This window comes from Cornus florida, unplaced genomic scaffold (assembly GCF_030987335.1).
Source record: "Cornus florida cultivar Cherokee Brave unplaced genomic scaffold, ASM3098733v1 CherokeeBrave_3.0.0_Hap2_Chr06, whole genome shotgun sequence".
Taxonomy (NCBI): domain Eukaryota; kingdom Viridiplantae; phylum Streptophyta; class Magnoliopsida; order Cornales; family Cornaceae; genus Cornus; species Cornus florida.
The window spans coordinates 53,169,554-53,185,700 of NW_026775576.1; the positions used below are offsets into that span (position 1 = coordinate 53,169,554).

At 34.0% G+C, this 16,147-nt stretch overlaps 1 protein-coding gene across 1 annotated transcript; it reads left to right on the top strand.

Moving 5' to 3' along the window:
* The first annotated feature begins 344 nt into the window (after positions 1–344).
* Positions 345–12,088, top strand: LOC132311526 (hydroxymethylglutaryl-CoA lyase, mitochondrial). Its single transcript, XM_059809445.1, has 9 exons — positions 345–531; positions 2,561–2,753; positions 4,619–4,763; positions 6,153–6,332; positions 8,345–8,425; positions 8,515–8,678; positions 9,685–9,821; positions 11,162–11,277; positions 11,672–12,088. The coding sequence occupies exons 2-9, from the start codon at positions 2,587–2,589 to the stop codon at positions 11,918–11,920; spliced, it is 1,239 nt and encodes a 412-aa protein (XP_059665428.1). The 5' UTR covers positions 345–531; positions 2,561–2,586; the 3' UTR covers positions 11,921–12,088.
* The last annotated feature ends 4,059 nt before the right edge of the window (positions 12,089–16,147 follow it).

Genomic DNA, 16,147 nt, shown 5'->3' on the forward strand with positions numbered 1-16,147 from the left:
AATCCTTGCTAATTAATCAATAATTTCAAATTTGTAAACTAAACACTGAAATTGCCCAAAAAGCAGAGAACGAATTGGAGAGAGAATTTAGCATATATAATTATTTAATGTACTGGGAAAATGAACAACTTCCAACCGAAAACTACCTACTACCCTCTCCACGCTACACCCTCCTCCTCTCTCTCTCTCCTCTCTCTCTCTCTCTCTCTCTCTTATTTGGGCGATTAATTTCATGACAGTAACCCAAGGAGTAAGCAAAAAGAAACAGTAAAAGCGTTTATGTTCACACATACACACACACACACACTTGTATATGTGTGTGTGTGTGTGTATATATATATATTATACAGAGAGAGACTCGTTCTACCAAACAAGACTTGTAAAGAACTCTCCGTCACGTTTCGTTACCTTCTCTTCCGTAGCTAACCCACCTCTCTCTCTCTCTTTCTATATATATTTATTACAAATTTCTTCGCTTCTTTTTCAATTTTCAGAAACCCTAGCTCTCCAGAAATTCCATTTGATTGTCAGGTGTGTATTGTTCAGTCATTTCTTTTTAAAATTTGTGCTCTGTTTGGTTCCGTATAAACCGGAGGAAATGGAAAGGAATTGAAACATTTATTGTTTAGTTCCTTAATAAAGCGAAGTAATTAGTTCAGAATTATGGTTACATATCTGATGAAAAATCGAATAGCAGAAAGTGTAGCATTTCTATTTTTTCCTTGGTTTCTTGGCAACCAAACAGAACATAGAAATTTTTGGTGGAGTAGATTAGAATTGTGGTGAAATAGTTCATGTGAGATTTTTGTGGAGTTCTTTTGTTGATTGATTTGATTTTTGTTGGTAATTGATTTGTTGAATATGTTGAATTTTTATTGAATTTCTTGTTCATTGGGAATTTTGGTAATTGATTGGTGAAGTTTGATTAAGCTGTCAATTCTGTTAATTTTTTACTTGTCTATAAATTCTATTTTTGTTGTATCACTCTGGAGGGTCTGTGGATGTTTTACATTGGATTTTCAAATTTGAGTCGAATTTGATGATAGCTTAAGTAATACTGCTCGGCTTACTTGGCGGAAGAAGAAAGGGACTTTCTCTGTTTGTGTCCTGAAAGTGTGTGATCTACACTTATAGGTGGTACGCTCGTTGGCATTGTCATTCTCAATCTTGTTCGTTGCCTATCTTTTGTATTGGCCTTACAATATGAGATTTTATAAGTTGCCATGTGATAGCCTTATATTGTGGGACAAAACGCAAGGTACTCGAGGATTGAGTGTAGCTGAAATGAGAATGTTGGGTGGATGAGATCCATGAATAGAAAGGATAAAAATTGAGACAAAAACTCATGAAATTTAGAGGTAATTGAGATGACAGGAAGTTTGTGAAGATAGATGATTGGTCAAGTACAATAGAATAGCTGCACCAATACGCAGTACATTGTTAAACTTTTCACATTTAAGGTGCTAAAAATATGAGGGAAGGCCAACGATACACGAGTTGGAGTATTTGAAAAACACAGGTGGCTTATGATTTGAAGATATGAGTTTTCCTGTTCTAAATAGCAGAATGCTGAGAAAGCTTTTGCCTTGATGACGTTAGATGTTATGATTGAGCTTTCTTGAGTTGAATTAAGCTTAGTATTGTTTGGTGGGATGGCGGAAACTCTCGATTTACTTAGTCTAGATATCATAGCTTTTCATTTATGATATATTGGTGAAATATATCTGTTCTTTTGTCTTTTATAGAATAATCATCCTCATGGAAGTGTTGGTAACCATGCATGAGAAGCCTTTGTTGCAGGATAGTTGTTGGAATGACCTGCTAATATATGTTCATAGTGGACTATCTTTTAATCAGAGTAGGTTTACTATTTTCCTTTTTTTTTTCTTTGATGACATTTATAGCTTGTAGCTGTCTCAATTACTATTGATTCTTTGTGTCCTTCTATCCTTAATCATAAGTAAAAAAAGGATTCAATAAGCAGCAACCTTTATATTGATGCATTTTGGATGTGGCCATGCAATAAAAGCCACAAATTTTGTGTTCCTTAAGTTTTTTGTTACGAGCTCAGTTGAACTTATTTCTAGAGCTTCTGCTGCTGAAATACCACCATTAACAGTTCCAATTTATTACCGACTATCAAATTCTAAGATATTTCCTGACTTAGGTGGTTTGATTTACTAGTTCCTTCTTTTGAGATCTGTGGTTCTAATTATTTTATATCTGTGAAATTGCAGAATGCTCTGTCATGGGTTTCAACTAATACCACATACATAGTTTAATTTATGCTTAATTGATCAGAATCTGTTTAGTTTCTCGTAAAAGGCCAAACAAACAATCTTAACTTTATCTTTTAGTTGCATGTGCTTGTGTTTTAGATGTTAAATTCTTAGAACTTTTTTCTTCTCACCCTGGAATCAGTTGGTTATATGATTGAAAAACAGTTCACTCTCGTTTCATGTGTGAATCCTTCAAGCACTTCTGTTGATCTAATACTAGCAACAAAGGCTCCAAGTGTTCATGGTGAAGCGCTCACTTTCTGTTGTCCACTTTTTTCCAGTTTGCCTTGTCGCATCCATTTCTACAATGTCAAGTTTGGAGGAGCCACTTGGTCTTGACAAATTACCAAGCCTGAGCACTATTGATGGGTTTCATAGGTTCTCGTCTAGTGCCTGCAGGCCCAGGGGAGAGGACACGGGAATGGGAAACTGCTGGATTGAAGGGAGAAACTGCAGCTCATCCAACAGTTGCAAGTAAGTGTATTGCGAGATGTATTTTTCTGGTTAAGAAACAAATATCTCCCCTCTACCCCATTAGACCATTATCAATTGTTATCAGAACTTATATTTTCTTATGTAGGTTCATAAATTTCAAAATCTTCTTTTTTATTTGTTCGATAGGTAAGACCGAAAGACACACAAGCACTCCACTTTCTCTTAATTGAAACTTGAACTCTCAACCTCCTCTTTGGGAGGTAAAGGAGATATCAGACAAGCAATTGCTTGGTTGTTCCAAATATTCCTCTTAAATATATATATATATATATTTTTTTTCCTAGTTGGTACTCACACACCCGCCCTCCAAGTAATTGTTTGCACCTAGTAGGAATCGATCCTAAGACTTGACGCTTCATGAGATCCTCTTAAGTATTTTTTGAATTTTATTCACAGGAAGAAGGTTCTTTTTTTATCGCTTACTCCTCTGTTTGTTTGTGTCCGCATTGCAAAGTTTAAGCATAAGTAGTTCTCATTGAGCTGTGAACATAATCATGTGGAACAATGTTATTTTTTAAATTTTGCTTAATGATTTATATTATTTAATGTGGTCCAACTCTCTAATGCTGGAAAGATATGATAGCTGGTTAGAGGAATGCCTTCAACATTTTTACAGCAAAGTACATACCAAAAAGAAGTATAACAAATCCCATTTTCCCACCAAAGTCAGTCATACGAGCTTTTACTTTCATTATAGTCAATTGGGATGTTATATAAGGAAAAAAAAAATGGGATGTTATATTGCATAAGATCAACCATGGTGGTTAACATGCACTATTCTTTCAAGGACGACATAGTAATCTTCTTTGCAAACTTATGATAGTGGTTTTGGTATTGCCTCTTAATTTTGTCCACATTTTTAATTCTGTTATTGTCTTATTTTGGTCGCTCAACTCAACAAAGCATTATCTCAAGTATTATATGTTGGTCTTCATAATGCTTCTTTACCAAAAGAATTTATCTAGATTAACCATCTCAGCCGACCTTGTTTGTTGTTACAAAACATCAGATGCAATTCATTTAAGGTAGGTTTCTTTGCTTATTCGCAGTTTACTCTTAGCCGTCTGTGCTCCACATTTTGAGTGAATAAAAAACTGTATGACTATGAATGTATGGGAAGCGAAATTCATGCATCAAATAATAAAATGCAAACAGGTTACTTTAAATCATTGGTTTTCTTTTTGGTTTTGTTAAATTGGCATGAAAGACAAAAAAATTTCCGAGTCAGAATTGGAGTCATAACTTCTTACATTCAAAGGTATGCTTCTGCAAATCTTTAGTACATGGTACTCTAAAGATTGTACTTGCGTAGGACGCTTTTCTATTAAATGACTTTAAATGGGAAAAAAAAAAAAAAAAAAAAAAAAAAATCATTTTGTCTTCAGTGAGGATGTGTATTTAGTGGCAACATTATTGATCATTAATAAGTATAGTTTTTAGTGTCTGTTCCCTTCTTTGAATATATACTTCTCAATACTGGAATAGGAAGAAAGATGAAGGGTGAGGAAGGAAAAAAAAAAAAAAAGAAGAGGCAATTGAGATGTTTTCTTTTCATTTCTCCATCTTTTTTTTTTTTTTTTTGGTCTCTTTATCTGGTCAGAAATATAGCACCCAAACATTTAGAAGATTAAAATCATAAAAGATTCTATATCTTTCCTGTGATTTTCTCGAAGTCAAAATGATATAAAGATTTTTTTGGTAAACAAGAAGTCTCAATGATATATACAATCAATTTTATCAAGTGACAGAGGTATAGTTTAAGTATATTTCAGTCAATATAATATTAGTTCTAGATGTTTTTTCAAAAAATTTAAATAAAGTTGCTAGTCTTTTTAATTTTGCAGTGAAGATTTTGACTTCACCCGTCGAAGACAAGCGAGAGACAGGATTAATGCAGTCTATGGAAGTGTGCGTGATTCATGGTATTTGTCGGATCAACAATATAACTCCTACTGCAATGACAAGAGGATACGGGACGTAACAGATAAGGTGATTCATGTAATAAATAGAGGAGTTTTTTCTTTTTTTTTTCTTTTTTTTTTTTTTTTTCCCCACTTATATCTTTAAATTGCAAGATTGCTGTTTTCTTCTTCTTCTTCTTGAGGGTTAGGACCCTAACCGTAGGCTTAGTCGGTAAGCCCCGACCATACCCAGGGGGTGGGGGGTTGGGGGAATAAGTCCTAAAACAAAAATAACTACTTTAACTAAATTCAAATCATAACAAACTAAGAAGTGAAAAAACAGGCATAGTGCAGAACAAAAATACCAATTTTTACATGGAAAATTCCATAGGAAAAAATTATGTACTTAGTCCAGATAGATTAAATCCACTAGATACGAAAGATGTACAACCCTAGGTATCAGATTCTAAACCTTAGAATCACCTAAAGTACATCTGACCCAGACTCATGCCAGACGGTCCTGAACTCTGTTGTTGACACTCAACCGTCAACAAATCCGATCCTTCTGTGATCTTCTATCCAATTCATTCCTTGATCGCCTTGGTAGTCATCTGATTATTATAGGTTGTGTGGAATTTTCTGTGTGTTGGACTCCTTGGAACTCTAGGATTGTATGTGATCAACATTCAATAACACTTGCCATATCTATGATGCGATGATGTATAAAAGAAACTAAAGTCTAGCAATTTGATTCCTAGGGCGTTCTAGAATGCCTCACAATGCTTTATGATGCTCAATGTATGCTTTCTTATATTTCTCAAAGAATAGGGTCCTTAATATCGGAGATTAAGGCTGGAATAATTAGGTTTTAGAGTTTGAGTTCCTTTTGGAAACTGCCATTCTGCATTCAATCTATTGTGGCACTTGATCGAACCAACTCCAGTGGGGTATTATTGATCCTTAAATCAATCGAACTCCCTTACTGGTATACGTAGCTTTTCTTATTAAAAAAAAAGTTCTATACATTCCAAAAACATAAATTTAAGATTACGACATGTAAAACCCAAACCCTGACTTGATTAAGGATAAACATGCATGAATATGAACCCTAATTTGGTGAGGGCACAAATTGAAAGTTGAATTTATCTTTATACCCCCTTGTTGACTCTCTAGAAATCTCTTGTATGCCTTTAATTAGGGGTAACTCAACAAACTTTTGAAAATTAAACAAAGCTAAAAATCAAAATTACAAAATCTTGTTCTGGATGAAAGTTGCCAACTAAGTCCTATTAACTTCACAGAATCAATAGTTATATAGTCCATTCGTACCATTGTCTATGTTATATTTGTTGTTTTAGTTTCTATGCAGCTTAATATATATATATATATATATATATGTTGTATGTATGTATTATTGCTTTATTCCCTTTATTCATATTAGGGTTTCTGTATCTGATTTGTTATTTGAACATGGCAGATCTTTAAAGGAATACCAAAGTATGTGAAGATAGTGGAAGTCGGTCCAAGGGATGGGTTACAAAATGAGAAGAATATTGTACCTACGGCCGTGAAGGTAGAATTGATTCATAGGCTAGTTTCTTCTGGATTATCTGTTGTTGAGGCTACGAGTTTTGTCTCCCCGAAATGGGTACCTCAGGTAACTCTGCCTTCTATTTATATTTTATGTTGATGTGCACCCTTTTTTTTTTTTTTAATCATTATTACTTCAAAGCTATACTTATCGTTTTGGTGCTTCCTACGTTTGATGTGGTTGGGAATCTTTCACGCACGTCTCCATACTTTATTGGTGGATTTATGTGCTATTCCCTGGGTAATGTGTAAATCTCCATGGGGTATGGTAGTTTATAATGGGATATAATTTTGAAAAACAAGTCCAATACAAGCATTTGGTAGTGATGCTGAGAAAACTGATGCAGTTCATTTGTGTTATTTTATAGTGAGGGTTCTGTTGGCATGATTTGATGAATTGTTACCAAAAGAATTAAAGGGTGCTACAGCACAGACTGATCACAGAAAACAATAAGAGTACCATCATGGAAAGAATATAGTTTATCTTGCTTATATAAATTATGGCGAATCAACGGAAAAATATAATAAGGCATTACCAGGTATATAGGCTGCTGGAGGGAAAGGCTATGGACATTTTATCAATTACATTTCTCCCAGATATCATAGACAAAGAGTTTGTTGATTGTAAATTTGTCTAGGTTCCTGGCAGAGTTTTTGACTAAGTGTTCAAGGAGATGCTTGACAAAAGTTACTTGTTTCTGGCTGCAAGTATCCTCTAACGGGCAATATATTCAAGTAAGAAAGTATGGAAATTATTTGCTTCATATGCCTTTTTCTTGATAAATGGGGGAAAGCTGCATTGGATTAGAGAGGAAGGCATTCAAAGTAGAAAAAGGAAGTAAGCAAAATCAAAGTTGTGAATCCTATTCATGCTGCTATATTTGATAGAGAATTAAATCTATTATACGTTATCAGATAATTGTTAACAATATGCATCTTTCCCACATGAAATCTGTTGAACAAACTCTTGAAAAGATTCTTGATATCGAACTTAATGTTCGTTGTAGCCGTCAGACGGTACATGCACTACAAATAGTCATGACCTTCTTGAAGATGAATGATGAATCAATCTTTGGCCGCAGGCGATTGATCAATTGCACCTTTTTTTATTAACTCGGATTTCATCCCAACTTGCATCAACTTCATTATATTATAATATTATCACCGCAAGCCAATTGTCAATCCATTACCAGCAAGCTCATATATAGATATGCATGGTAAAAGGGCAAATAAATCATGATTCTATCTCCTATTAAGTAACTCCGGCAACAACAAGAATGGAGCTATTTGCAAGTGCCAGGTGATCCCAAGGAAACCCTAGAGAGTGAAAACTCAAAAAAAGCAGTAGGAACTGGAGTGACCATATCGTATCAGTGTCCAATACCAAAGGGCGTACCGCATACCAGCAATAGTCTTTTGGTTAATGAACCATTTTCTTATTGATTTTGTTGGGTGATAAGGTTATTCTACTTGTTTGTTACTGTCCTTCAACAACAGAACTTCTATACGTTTTTTTTTTGAGTAACGGAGAATCAACCACCCACTAGCCACTTTGGACTCTCAGATGGTTTGCAAACTCTGAATGCACGCAATCACCCACAAACCCCGTGCATCATTTAAAACCAGGCATCACCTTTGGTGAGACTTGAACCAGAGATCTATGGGGAGTACCCCTAAAGGCCTTAACAGCCGAGCTGCCTTTGTGGTTGCTCTATTTTCTGAAAAGCAGAATAACAGTTGTAGCTATAGTGGCATTCTGGCTACCCCCAGCATCTGCGTGTTGAGTGTGTGAGTGGAGTGAAGGGAAGGGGCATTGGATCTTTGTAGATTTATACACTTGTTGTCTCTTATGCTTCATCATTTTAATTGGTAAACTATCCCATGACTATTTCTTGAAAATTGAAGATCTCTGTTTGTCCTTCTGAACAATCTCATTTTTTTTTATTTGATGGTGTTTCTTTGTATATAAAATTGATACAAACATATTCCTGTTTTAAGTGAAAATAACCTGCTTCTATAAATTTCTTACCTGCTTCTATAAATTTCTTACTTTTTTTTTTTTTCTCTCTCTCTAAATAGCTGGCAGATGCGAAGGATGTAATGGAAGCAGTTAGGAATGTGGAAGGTGCTAGATTGCCTGTTTTGACACCTAATTTAAGAGTGGGTGATCTTGTCTGAGAAAATCAGTTCAGACAGTGCGATATTTGTCTGAAGGAATTTTTCTAATTTGTTGTATAAATCACTCTTAGGGCTTTGAAGCAGCTGTTGCAGCTGGGGCAAAGGAAGTAGCCATTTTTGCATCAGCTTCCGAGTCCTTTTCAAAGTCGAACATTAATTGTAGCATTGAAGAGAGTCTTACTCGCTATCGTGTTGTTGCACATGCTGCTAAAAAGCTCTCTATTCCTGTTCGTGGGTATGTTTGGTTATCCCTTTCCATTGTATCTCTCTCTCTACCTACCTACCTGGGAAATACCATCATTATTATGATTCTTAATAATCAAAATGTAAGTTTTATTTACTACATAAAGCAATGCAAATGAGAAACCTACATAAATTGGTTGAACTGAATTTCAGTCTTGCATGGAACATGGTTATTGAAGTCTTGCAAGATTAGTATGTTCTGTATTTTCCTGGTGCTTGGATTATACATGCTTTCTGAGACATGCTTCTGAAATTTCAGCAATATCTAGTTGAAGCCCTGATTTTTTTCTTCTAGGTTCTTGATTACCAATTAAAACTTGTTCTGATGTTTGAGCATGTCAGTTACTGGTGTTATTTTAATGAATTTGCCTTCGACTAATTCCTACAATCTATACAAACCTACACTTTTCTATCTCTTCTGTGCATGTTCCTATCATGTTCTGTGTATAGCATGAACTGGTTCTGACGCATTCACTAGTGTGCCATGAATGTTTATATTTTCCTTGCAATATTTTACTGAAACTAGAGTTAAAAAGTCAGGTATTATTTTAACTACTTTATTTAATAATTTTAGTTTTGTTGCATTGCTTTGCTAACGAATTCCTCTGTTCCGCATGTTTAAACTTTAAAACCATTTAAATTCAGATGGTCTGTTAATGCATAAAACTTTCTCTCTCTCAGAGAATAATTCCTGTGGGGAATAATCTGTTTATAAATCATAATTTAATTTTTCAGAATAATTAAAGAAATTAATGTCTGAACTCATTACCTTTTTTTAAGTTGACGAGAGAATAATTGATGAATTCTAAATTGATTTGTCAAATAAAGCAAGCCATTTATTGCGCAGTTTCCATACCCTTTTTCAATTTTAGAAACAGAGAAAACCATTATCTCTTTAGTTGTATTTACATTTAAATGCTTCCATTGAAAAGAGACAGCATCTTTATTATTTAAAGCTGGTACTGAAATGAAGAAATTTGGACTCATATTTTCCATAGGTACGTATCATGCGTGGTTGGGTGCCCAGTGGAAGGAGCAATTCCTCCTTCGAAAGTGGCTTATGTGGCAAAAGAACTTCATGATATGGGTTGCTTTGAAATCTCACTTGGTGATACAATAGGGGTCGCAACACCTGGTAATTCTCTAGGCCACATGTTTATTAAATTCTGCTACATGAATTTTTTTGGCTTAAATAACAATTTGAGTTTTAATTTCTCTCCATGTGCTCCTGCAATACACTTCTATTGAACAAAAGTTTGATGCAATGCTGTTGTGTGCTGTCTATAATTGATGACTCCCCCAATATATCACTTCCATCGGACTATTGAAAGCCAGCCATTATGTCCATCTGATTATATGAAAGTCATATCAATTTTTTTTTTTCAAATACTAATATTGTCCCCATACTAAATTTTAGTTTGTAACTGATGAACAATGCGTGATATGTATTTATATACTCACTTCTTTCTCTTTGAGTCAGTTTCCACGAATTTTTTTCGGGAGTCTGCTGCCATTAGAATTATTCAAGTGTTAACGGCACTTGATGTTGTATTTCTCTGTTAGGCTCACCTAGTTACTCATTACTCCACAAGGGACTTAAATATCCAACCAACTACTGTTTCCATCAATGAAATGCACCTCTTAAGAAGGTTGGATACTTATATGGACACAAGGCGAATACATGACAATAAGATAATCACTCGTGTCTGATATGAGATATATGTATGCCTGTGTTTGTCTATGTATGTAGATATGCATATGCATGTGTAGATATAACTCGATGATTTTCTCCTACTCAATGATTACTCCTTCAGTAAGACTTTCTTATGTCTTTTATTTTTCAAATATGGTCAAACATTATATAAGTTATATGCAAACCTTTAATTTGATTTTCTTTACAATTATACATTTCTCCGGTGCTAAAAGAAAATATTATTCAAAGTTCATTGATTGCATGTTAGCACATGTTCAAAACGTATAGTCATGTGTCCGAAAATAATACTTTTCTTCTAATTATAGACATGACCAATATGTGCCAGACGTATATATGAGAATTGCTGATGTATCATGTATTACATGTATCCGACATAGATGTGGCTTCTTCTTAGAAGCATCGGTGCTTAATACTAAATGCCCCCCTTCCCCCCAAGGCAGATCATTTGGAGTTGATTTACCCTTGAGACGAGGGAAATTTTAGACACTGCCACATTTAATGTATATTTTTGTGAGCTATCACGTCTCTGCATGTCATGATAATATTGGCACCTATTCTCTTCTTTAGTTCTTCTTTTTCCCTCTTAATATATGCATCATACCTATTTTTTTGCTTCACTCATAGGACGGAGAAATTTTAAAAATATTGATTTGTGCATTGAACTATTTGTTTTCTATTCTAGTTGGATGCGTATCTTGGTTTTTCAAAGTTTTGGCATACACCATTGTTTTCCTACCCTTTTTAATTTTTCTTTGACACAGGTACTGTTCTTCCTATGCTGGAGGCTGTAATGGCCGTTGTCCCTGTAGAGAAGCTTGCTGTCCACTTCCATGACACTTATGGGCAATCTCTTCCAAACATTTTAGCATCTCTCCAGGTAATCCACTTCTCCTTGAAATTATGTGTGTGTGTTTCATCAAGCTAAAGTTGTTCATGCTAACTAGGAAAAAATAAATAAATTTGTTCATGCTGATATGCATGCCTTCAATGTGAATACTTCTCAAGACTGCATGTAATGCACCCCTTGCTCATGCACAAGTTGTTAACCGCACGGGTGGCCTAGTGTATAAAGGGTTTCCTGGGCGAACCATAAACTCGGACATCTTGCCCTTGGCATCTCTCATCAAATTAGTGTTTTTATTTTTTTATTTTTAATAAACTCGGATGTCCTGCACTTGGCACCTCTCATCAAATTAGTTTTTTTAAATAAACTCGGACGTCCTGCACTTAGCATCTCATGTCCCTTTCCATTTGCAATTTTTGATGAACAGATGGGGATCAGCACGGTGGATTCCTCCGTTGCAGGTCTAGGAGGGTGTCCATACGCGAAAGGAGCTTCAGGGAATGTGGCCACCGAGGATGTCGTATACATGCTTCATGGACTTGGTGTGAAGACCAATGTTGATCTAGGGAAACTCTTGTCAGCTGGGGAGTTCATCAGTAAACATTTGGGCCGCCAATCGGGTTCGAAAACAGCAATTGCCTTGAGCCGAGTTAGAGCTGATTCCTCTAAGATATAGTAACTCCCAGTTAATTAGATCATATATTATTTATAACCAAGAGAGGTGTTGAATTCTTGTGTACCAAATTTTTATTGTGGAAGCCTTATACTGCTTCCCCTCCTATATAATAAGCATATACATGAATAAAAGGAACTGGGATGTATAGTTCCAATTTTAGAGAACAAAGATAGGATTCATTGCATAGCGAGGGATGTGAGAATGGGAATAGGGTGAGCTGAACAACGTAAATATATATAGTAATTAAACCAAATGTCACGAAAATACATTGTTTAATTCAAAAATAGTAATTATTGAAGTCAATCAATATAGCTGATAATATGTTGAGTAGTGATACTTGCAGTGAATTGTTTAACCTAATAAGTTTTAATTGACTATTTATGCTAAATACAATCAAGTGGAAGGCTCTACTTCCTTATTTGTTGCATAGTTAATCAATAAAAATAACTATTCGGTTCAAGAATTTTTTTCTTAATATGATAGGTTTTTTTTTTTTTTTTTTTTTTTTTTTTTTTCAAATAATTGAGATTTTCAATTCAAAGTACTTTTAGTGGAAATCATTAATTATCCGGAAAATTCTCAAAAATCTGATGTCTTGTTCTGTGCTCTTGTTTTACTGTGATCAAACCAATAGCCACTAAAATTAAAAACATAAAAACATCTATATATATATATAATGATGATAATAATAATATTAATTATCAACTTACCCTTGCAAATTGGATTTGATACATGAGGCTTGAAATATTGCTAGCAATTCGGTCATTTTGTTAGCAATCTTGATGGCCACAATTAGAGCATCCGGTATGGTACATGTTGTTTCGCTTGCTAGTGTACTTTCTCTGAGAGCCACATCTGGCGAATTTGGCTCTTTATAAATATTAAGATATTTTTTGAATGGTATGATAGTAAAAGATATGACCATCTATATATATATATGGGACTTGTCATTTTAAAAAAACAAGGAAAAAAAAATGGAATGGGACCTACACACCATTGCTATTAGACTAGCCACGATAGAATACCTGCCAAACATTTTTTTTGTGGGGCCCACCATAGCTTCGTCATACCGGATCACCTTAGCAGCTTGGTAGCTAGCCCAAAGCAATCCCAGATAAAAACTAACAGCTACACCTTAGCAGCTTGGTAGCTAGCCCAAAGCAATCCCAGATAAAAACTAACAGCTATTTCCTTGATTTTTTTTCCCCCTTTTTTATATATAATTTATATTTATTTCTGAAAAATATGTATAATTTTCTTTCTTTTATTTTTTCTTTTTATTTCTGAAAAATTATGTAAGACTTTTAAATATGCTTTTAAACAAATCAATAATTAATTAAATGTATTTTAAAAAAATACTCAAAATATTAAATAAATAAATAAAAAATAAAAATTGACTAGCCAAGTCAGCACCATGCTCATAATTTACTATATTTGTTAAGAGAGAAGGAAAGAGAAAGTTTTAAAATATTTAAAATATTGTAATTTATAGAGAATAGTAGTATAATTTAAAATTTGTATAATTTACAATTATATTAAATTTAAAACTTCTATAATAGTCCCCCTGTCTTCCCTCATTTCTTCCGCCCATTTTTAATTTGATGAAAATAACCATTTGTTGGGTGGGGTTCAAAGTACTTTTCACCCCGTCAATGAGGAGATTCATAACAAAATATTTGATCTGGGTTAAAAGAGTCCAACGTCTTGCTAGAGACGTTAAAGACTAGTGAATTCGTAGGATTTATAACCCTATTCCTCTCTCATTTCTATTTTACCTTTCATTTCTTGTTTCGTCTAGATATATTTTGGATTTATACACATGGTTAGGAATTGTGATTGACACTTTATAAAAACTTGCGGCAATGCGGGTACAAACGGAGATTTTTTTTTCAAGCAATTCGTTTGTTCCCTCAAAGGGAATGCATTTGATTGGTACACAGACCTCAACCACACATTGTCGCCACTACCATCACTATTGTCACCGCACCACTACCACCACTATTGTCACCGCCTTCCACCACTACCACCACCTCTATCACCATCGACACCACCGCCACCGCCTTCTATTACCTCCACCGCCACTGCCTTCTATTACCTCCACTACCTTCCACCACCACCACTACCGCTGCCGTGGAATTCCACTAACTACTAGCCTTCAATGTTTTTACATATTTTTATTCATCATAGCAGCTTTTATGTGTTGTTCAGGTTCGTATAACTTAATTTATTCTCATCGTATAATTTTTCTAATACCTTATAAATCATATGCACATTGGGGTATGCAAAGATCTCATTACATTTGTGTTCTGTTCTATAAATATAAAGTAGTGAAGTCTCATTGCATCACAGGTCAAAACAAGAGAATTTAAAGATTCAAACTTTCACTATACATCCAAAATGAAATCTAGAGGTATTTTTTTTTTTTTTTTTTTTTTTTTTTTTAAGTATTTGAGTATTTTGCGGAGAGGGAAAAAAAATCCATTAAATTGCCCCTCTTTCCTATCAAATTGCCTTTGAAAGGCGCATGCCTTGAATTCGTATTTCATCGACCCACTCCTCTCCGAAATACCTCAATGGAGATTATAGTTCATCGACCTTTTCCTCTCTTGTATTCTTCAATGCATTTCCGTTGTTCATTGCACCATTTGCAATAGAATGCAACTCCTAGAAAAAGAACATCGCCTTCATGTAACTTAAACGCCCGTCACCTCTTATCTTTATCTTTTCAATTGAGGAATATGCATACGATTAGGGACGGAGGCACATTAGAGTCAGTGGGGGCAATTTTGATTTTCTTTTTTCTTTTTTTCTTTTTTTTTTCATACAAGTTTTTTTATTTTCAATTATATACCTATAAAAGTGACCCCACCACCCCCCCCAAAAAAAAAAAAATTACACTAAAATCTTAGTCATTCCTTTTGTATTATTATTTTTTTTTTTATAAGTATTTCATTTCTCTTCAAAATCTTTGTTCTAATTGTAACACAACTAATTGATTTTTAAAACATTACCTCATGGACTATGTTAATGCATCATCAACTACATGTTTATGTACATACTTATAACTTTTTCTTTACAGCAGTAACAGAATAGTCAAACTTATACATTCTTTTTCTTTTAATTTTATTTGACCAAATTGAACTATTATTTGACCAAATTGAACTATTATTTGACTCATTTGATTTTATTTATCCTACTTTGAGCCGATTTTTCTTATGGTGAACTCTTTAATATTGATTATGGAATTTGCATATTATTTTTTTCCTCAAAATATATTAATTTGAAAGAGAATTTACAACAATGGTCAAAAAGTTAACCTCATAATAATATTACTTTTATATATTGAAATTCAATATATAATATTGCATTTAAAAACTCGGAATCGAGGCCTTAAAATTAGAATAAAAGGGAATTTACCCACTTCAAAATTCAAATTAAATTACCTCAAATTCCAATCCGGAACTCTAATTCAGTGTTCAATAACAACTTACTTTTGTTAAAAAATGATAAATAAAAATAAAATAAAATAAAATAAAAAAGGAAAGAAGTTTCTCATCAAATATTGCCAAGTTATAATGGGTCACATCTGATGTGGCAACTTTTGAAGAAGAGGACTACGAAATTGGACCAGATAGAACACTATTTCGTATCAACTTTTAAAGTTTCAAAATGTTCATTTTAGGGCAGTCAAATTGTAGTTACTAAAGAATTTGACTAAACTGCCCTTACAGCCTTTTATGGTGCCGTAAAGGTGGTGTTTTTATATATATCAATGGAAGAGTTTTTGCTCCTCCTCTCTTTGATCAATTCACCACCTATACTACACGTTAAGATCTTTGTTTCATTATTAATTATTTCGATTTTCTGTGCGTTAAGACTTCCTTTATTAATATATACTGGCTAGTTGTGTTGAAGCAATCATTGATGCCCCGAGTATTATTGGGCACAAATCATTTGGACTTAAAACCATATACATGATTCGCGAGCTTTGAATATATATATAATACATATATTTACGATCCACTTCACAGTAAGAGTGTACTTGATAGTTTTTTTTTTGTTGTTCCGAACAATATTTCTAAACAAAAGTCAAAATTTCTTAATAAAACAGGAGCCATTGTATAGTGACGGATGCTAGAGATATTATTGTCATCAATATATCAATTTCACAATAAATCCATCTCGTTCACTTGCTATTATCTTTCCAGTTGCACCAAAGTCTTTACA

Bases quoted from the DNA above. Each gene is read 5' to 3' on its own strand.
- LOC132311526 (XM_059809445.1), top strand. From the start codon at position 2,587: ATGTCAAGTTTGGAGGAGCCACTTGGTCTTGACAAATTACCAAGCCTG. The intron at 2,754-4,618 runs GTAAGTGTATTG...TTAATTTTGCAG, and splicing joins AGCTCATCCAACAGTTGCAA to TGAAGATTTTGACTTCACCC. The intron at 8,679-9,684 runs GTATGTTTGGTT...TATTTTCCATAG, and splicing joins CTCTCTATTCCTGTTCGTGG to GTACGTATCATGCGTGGTTG.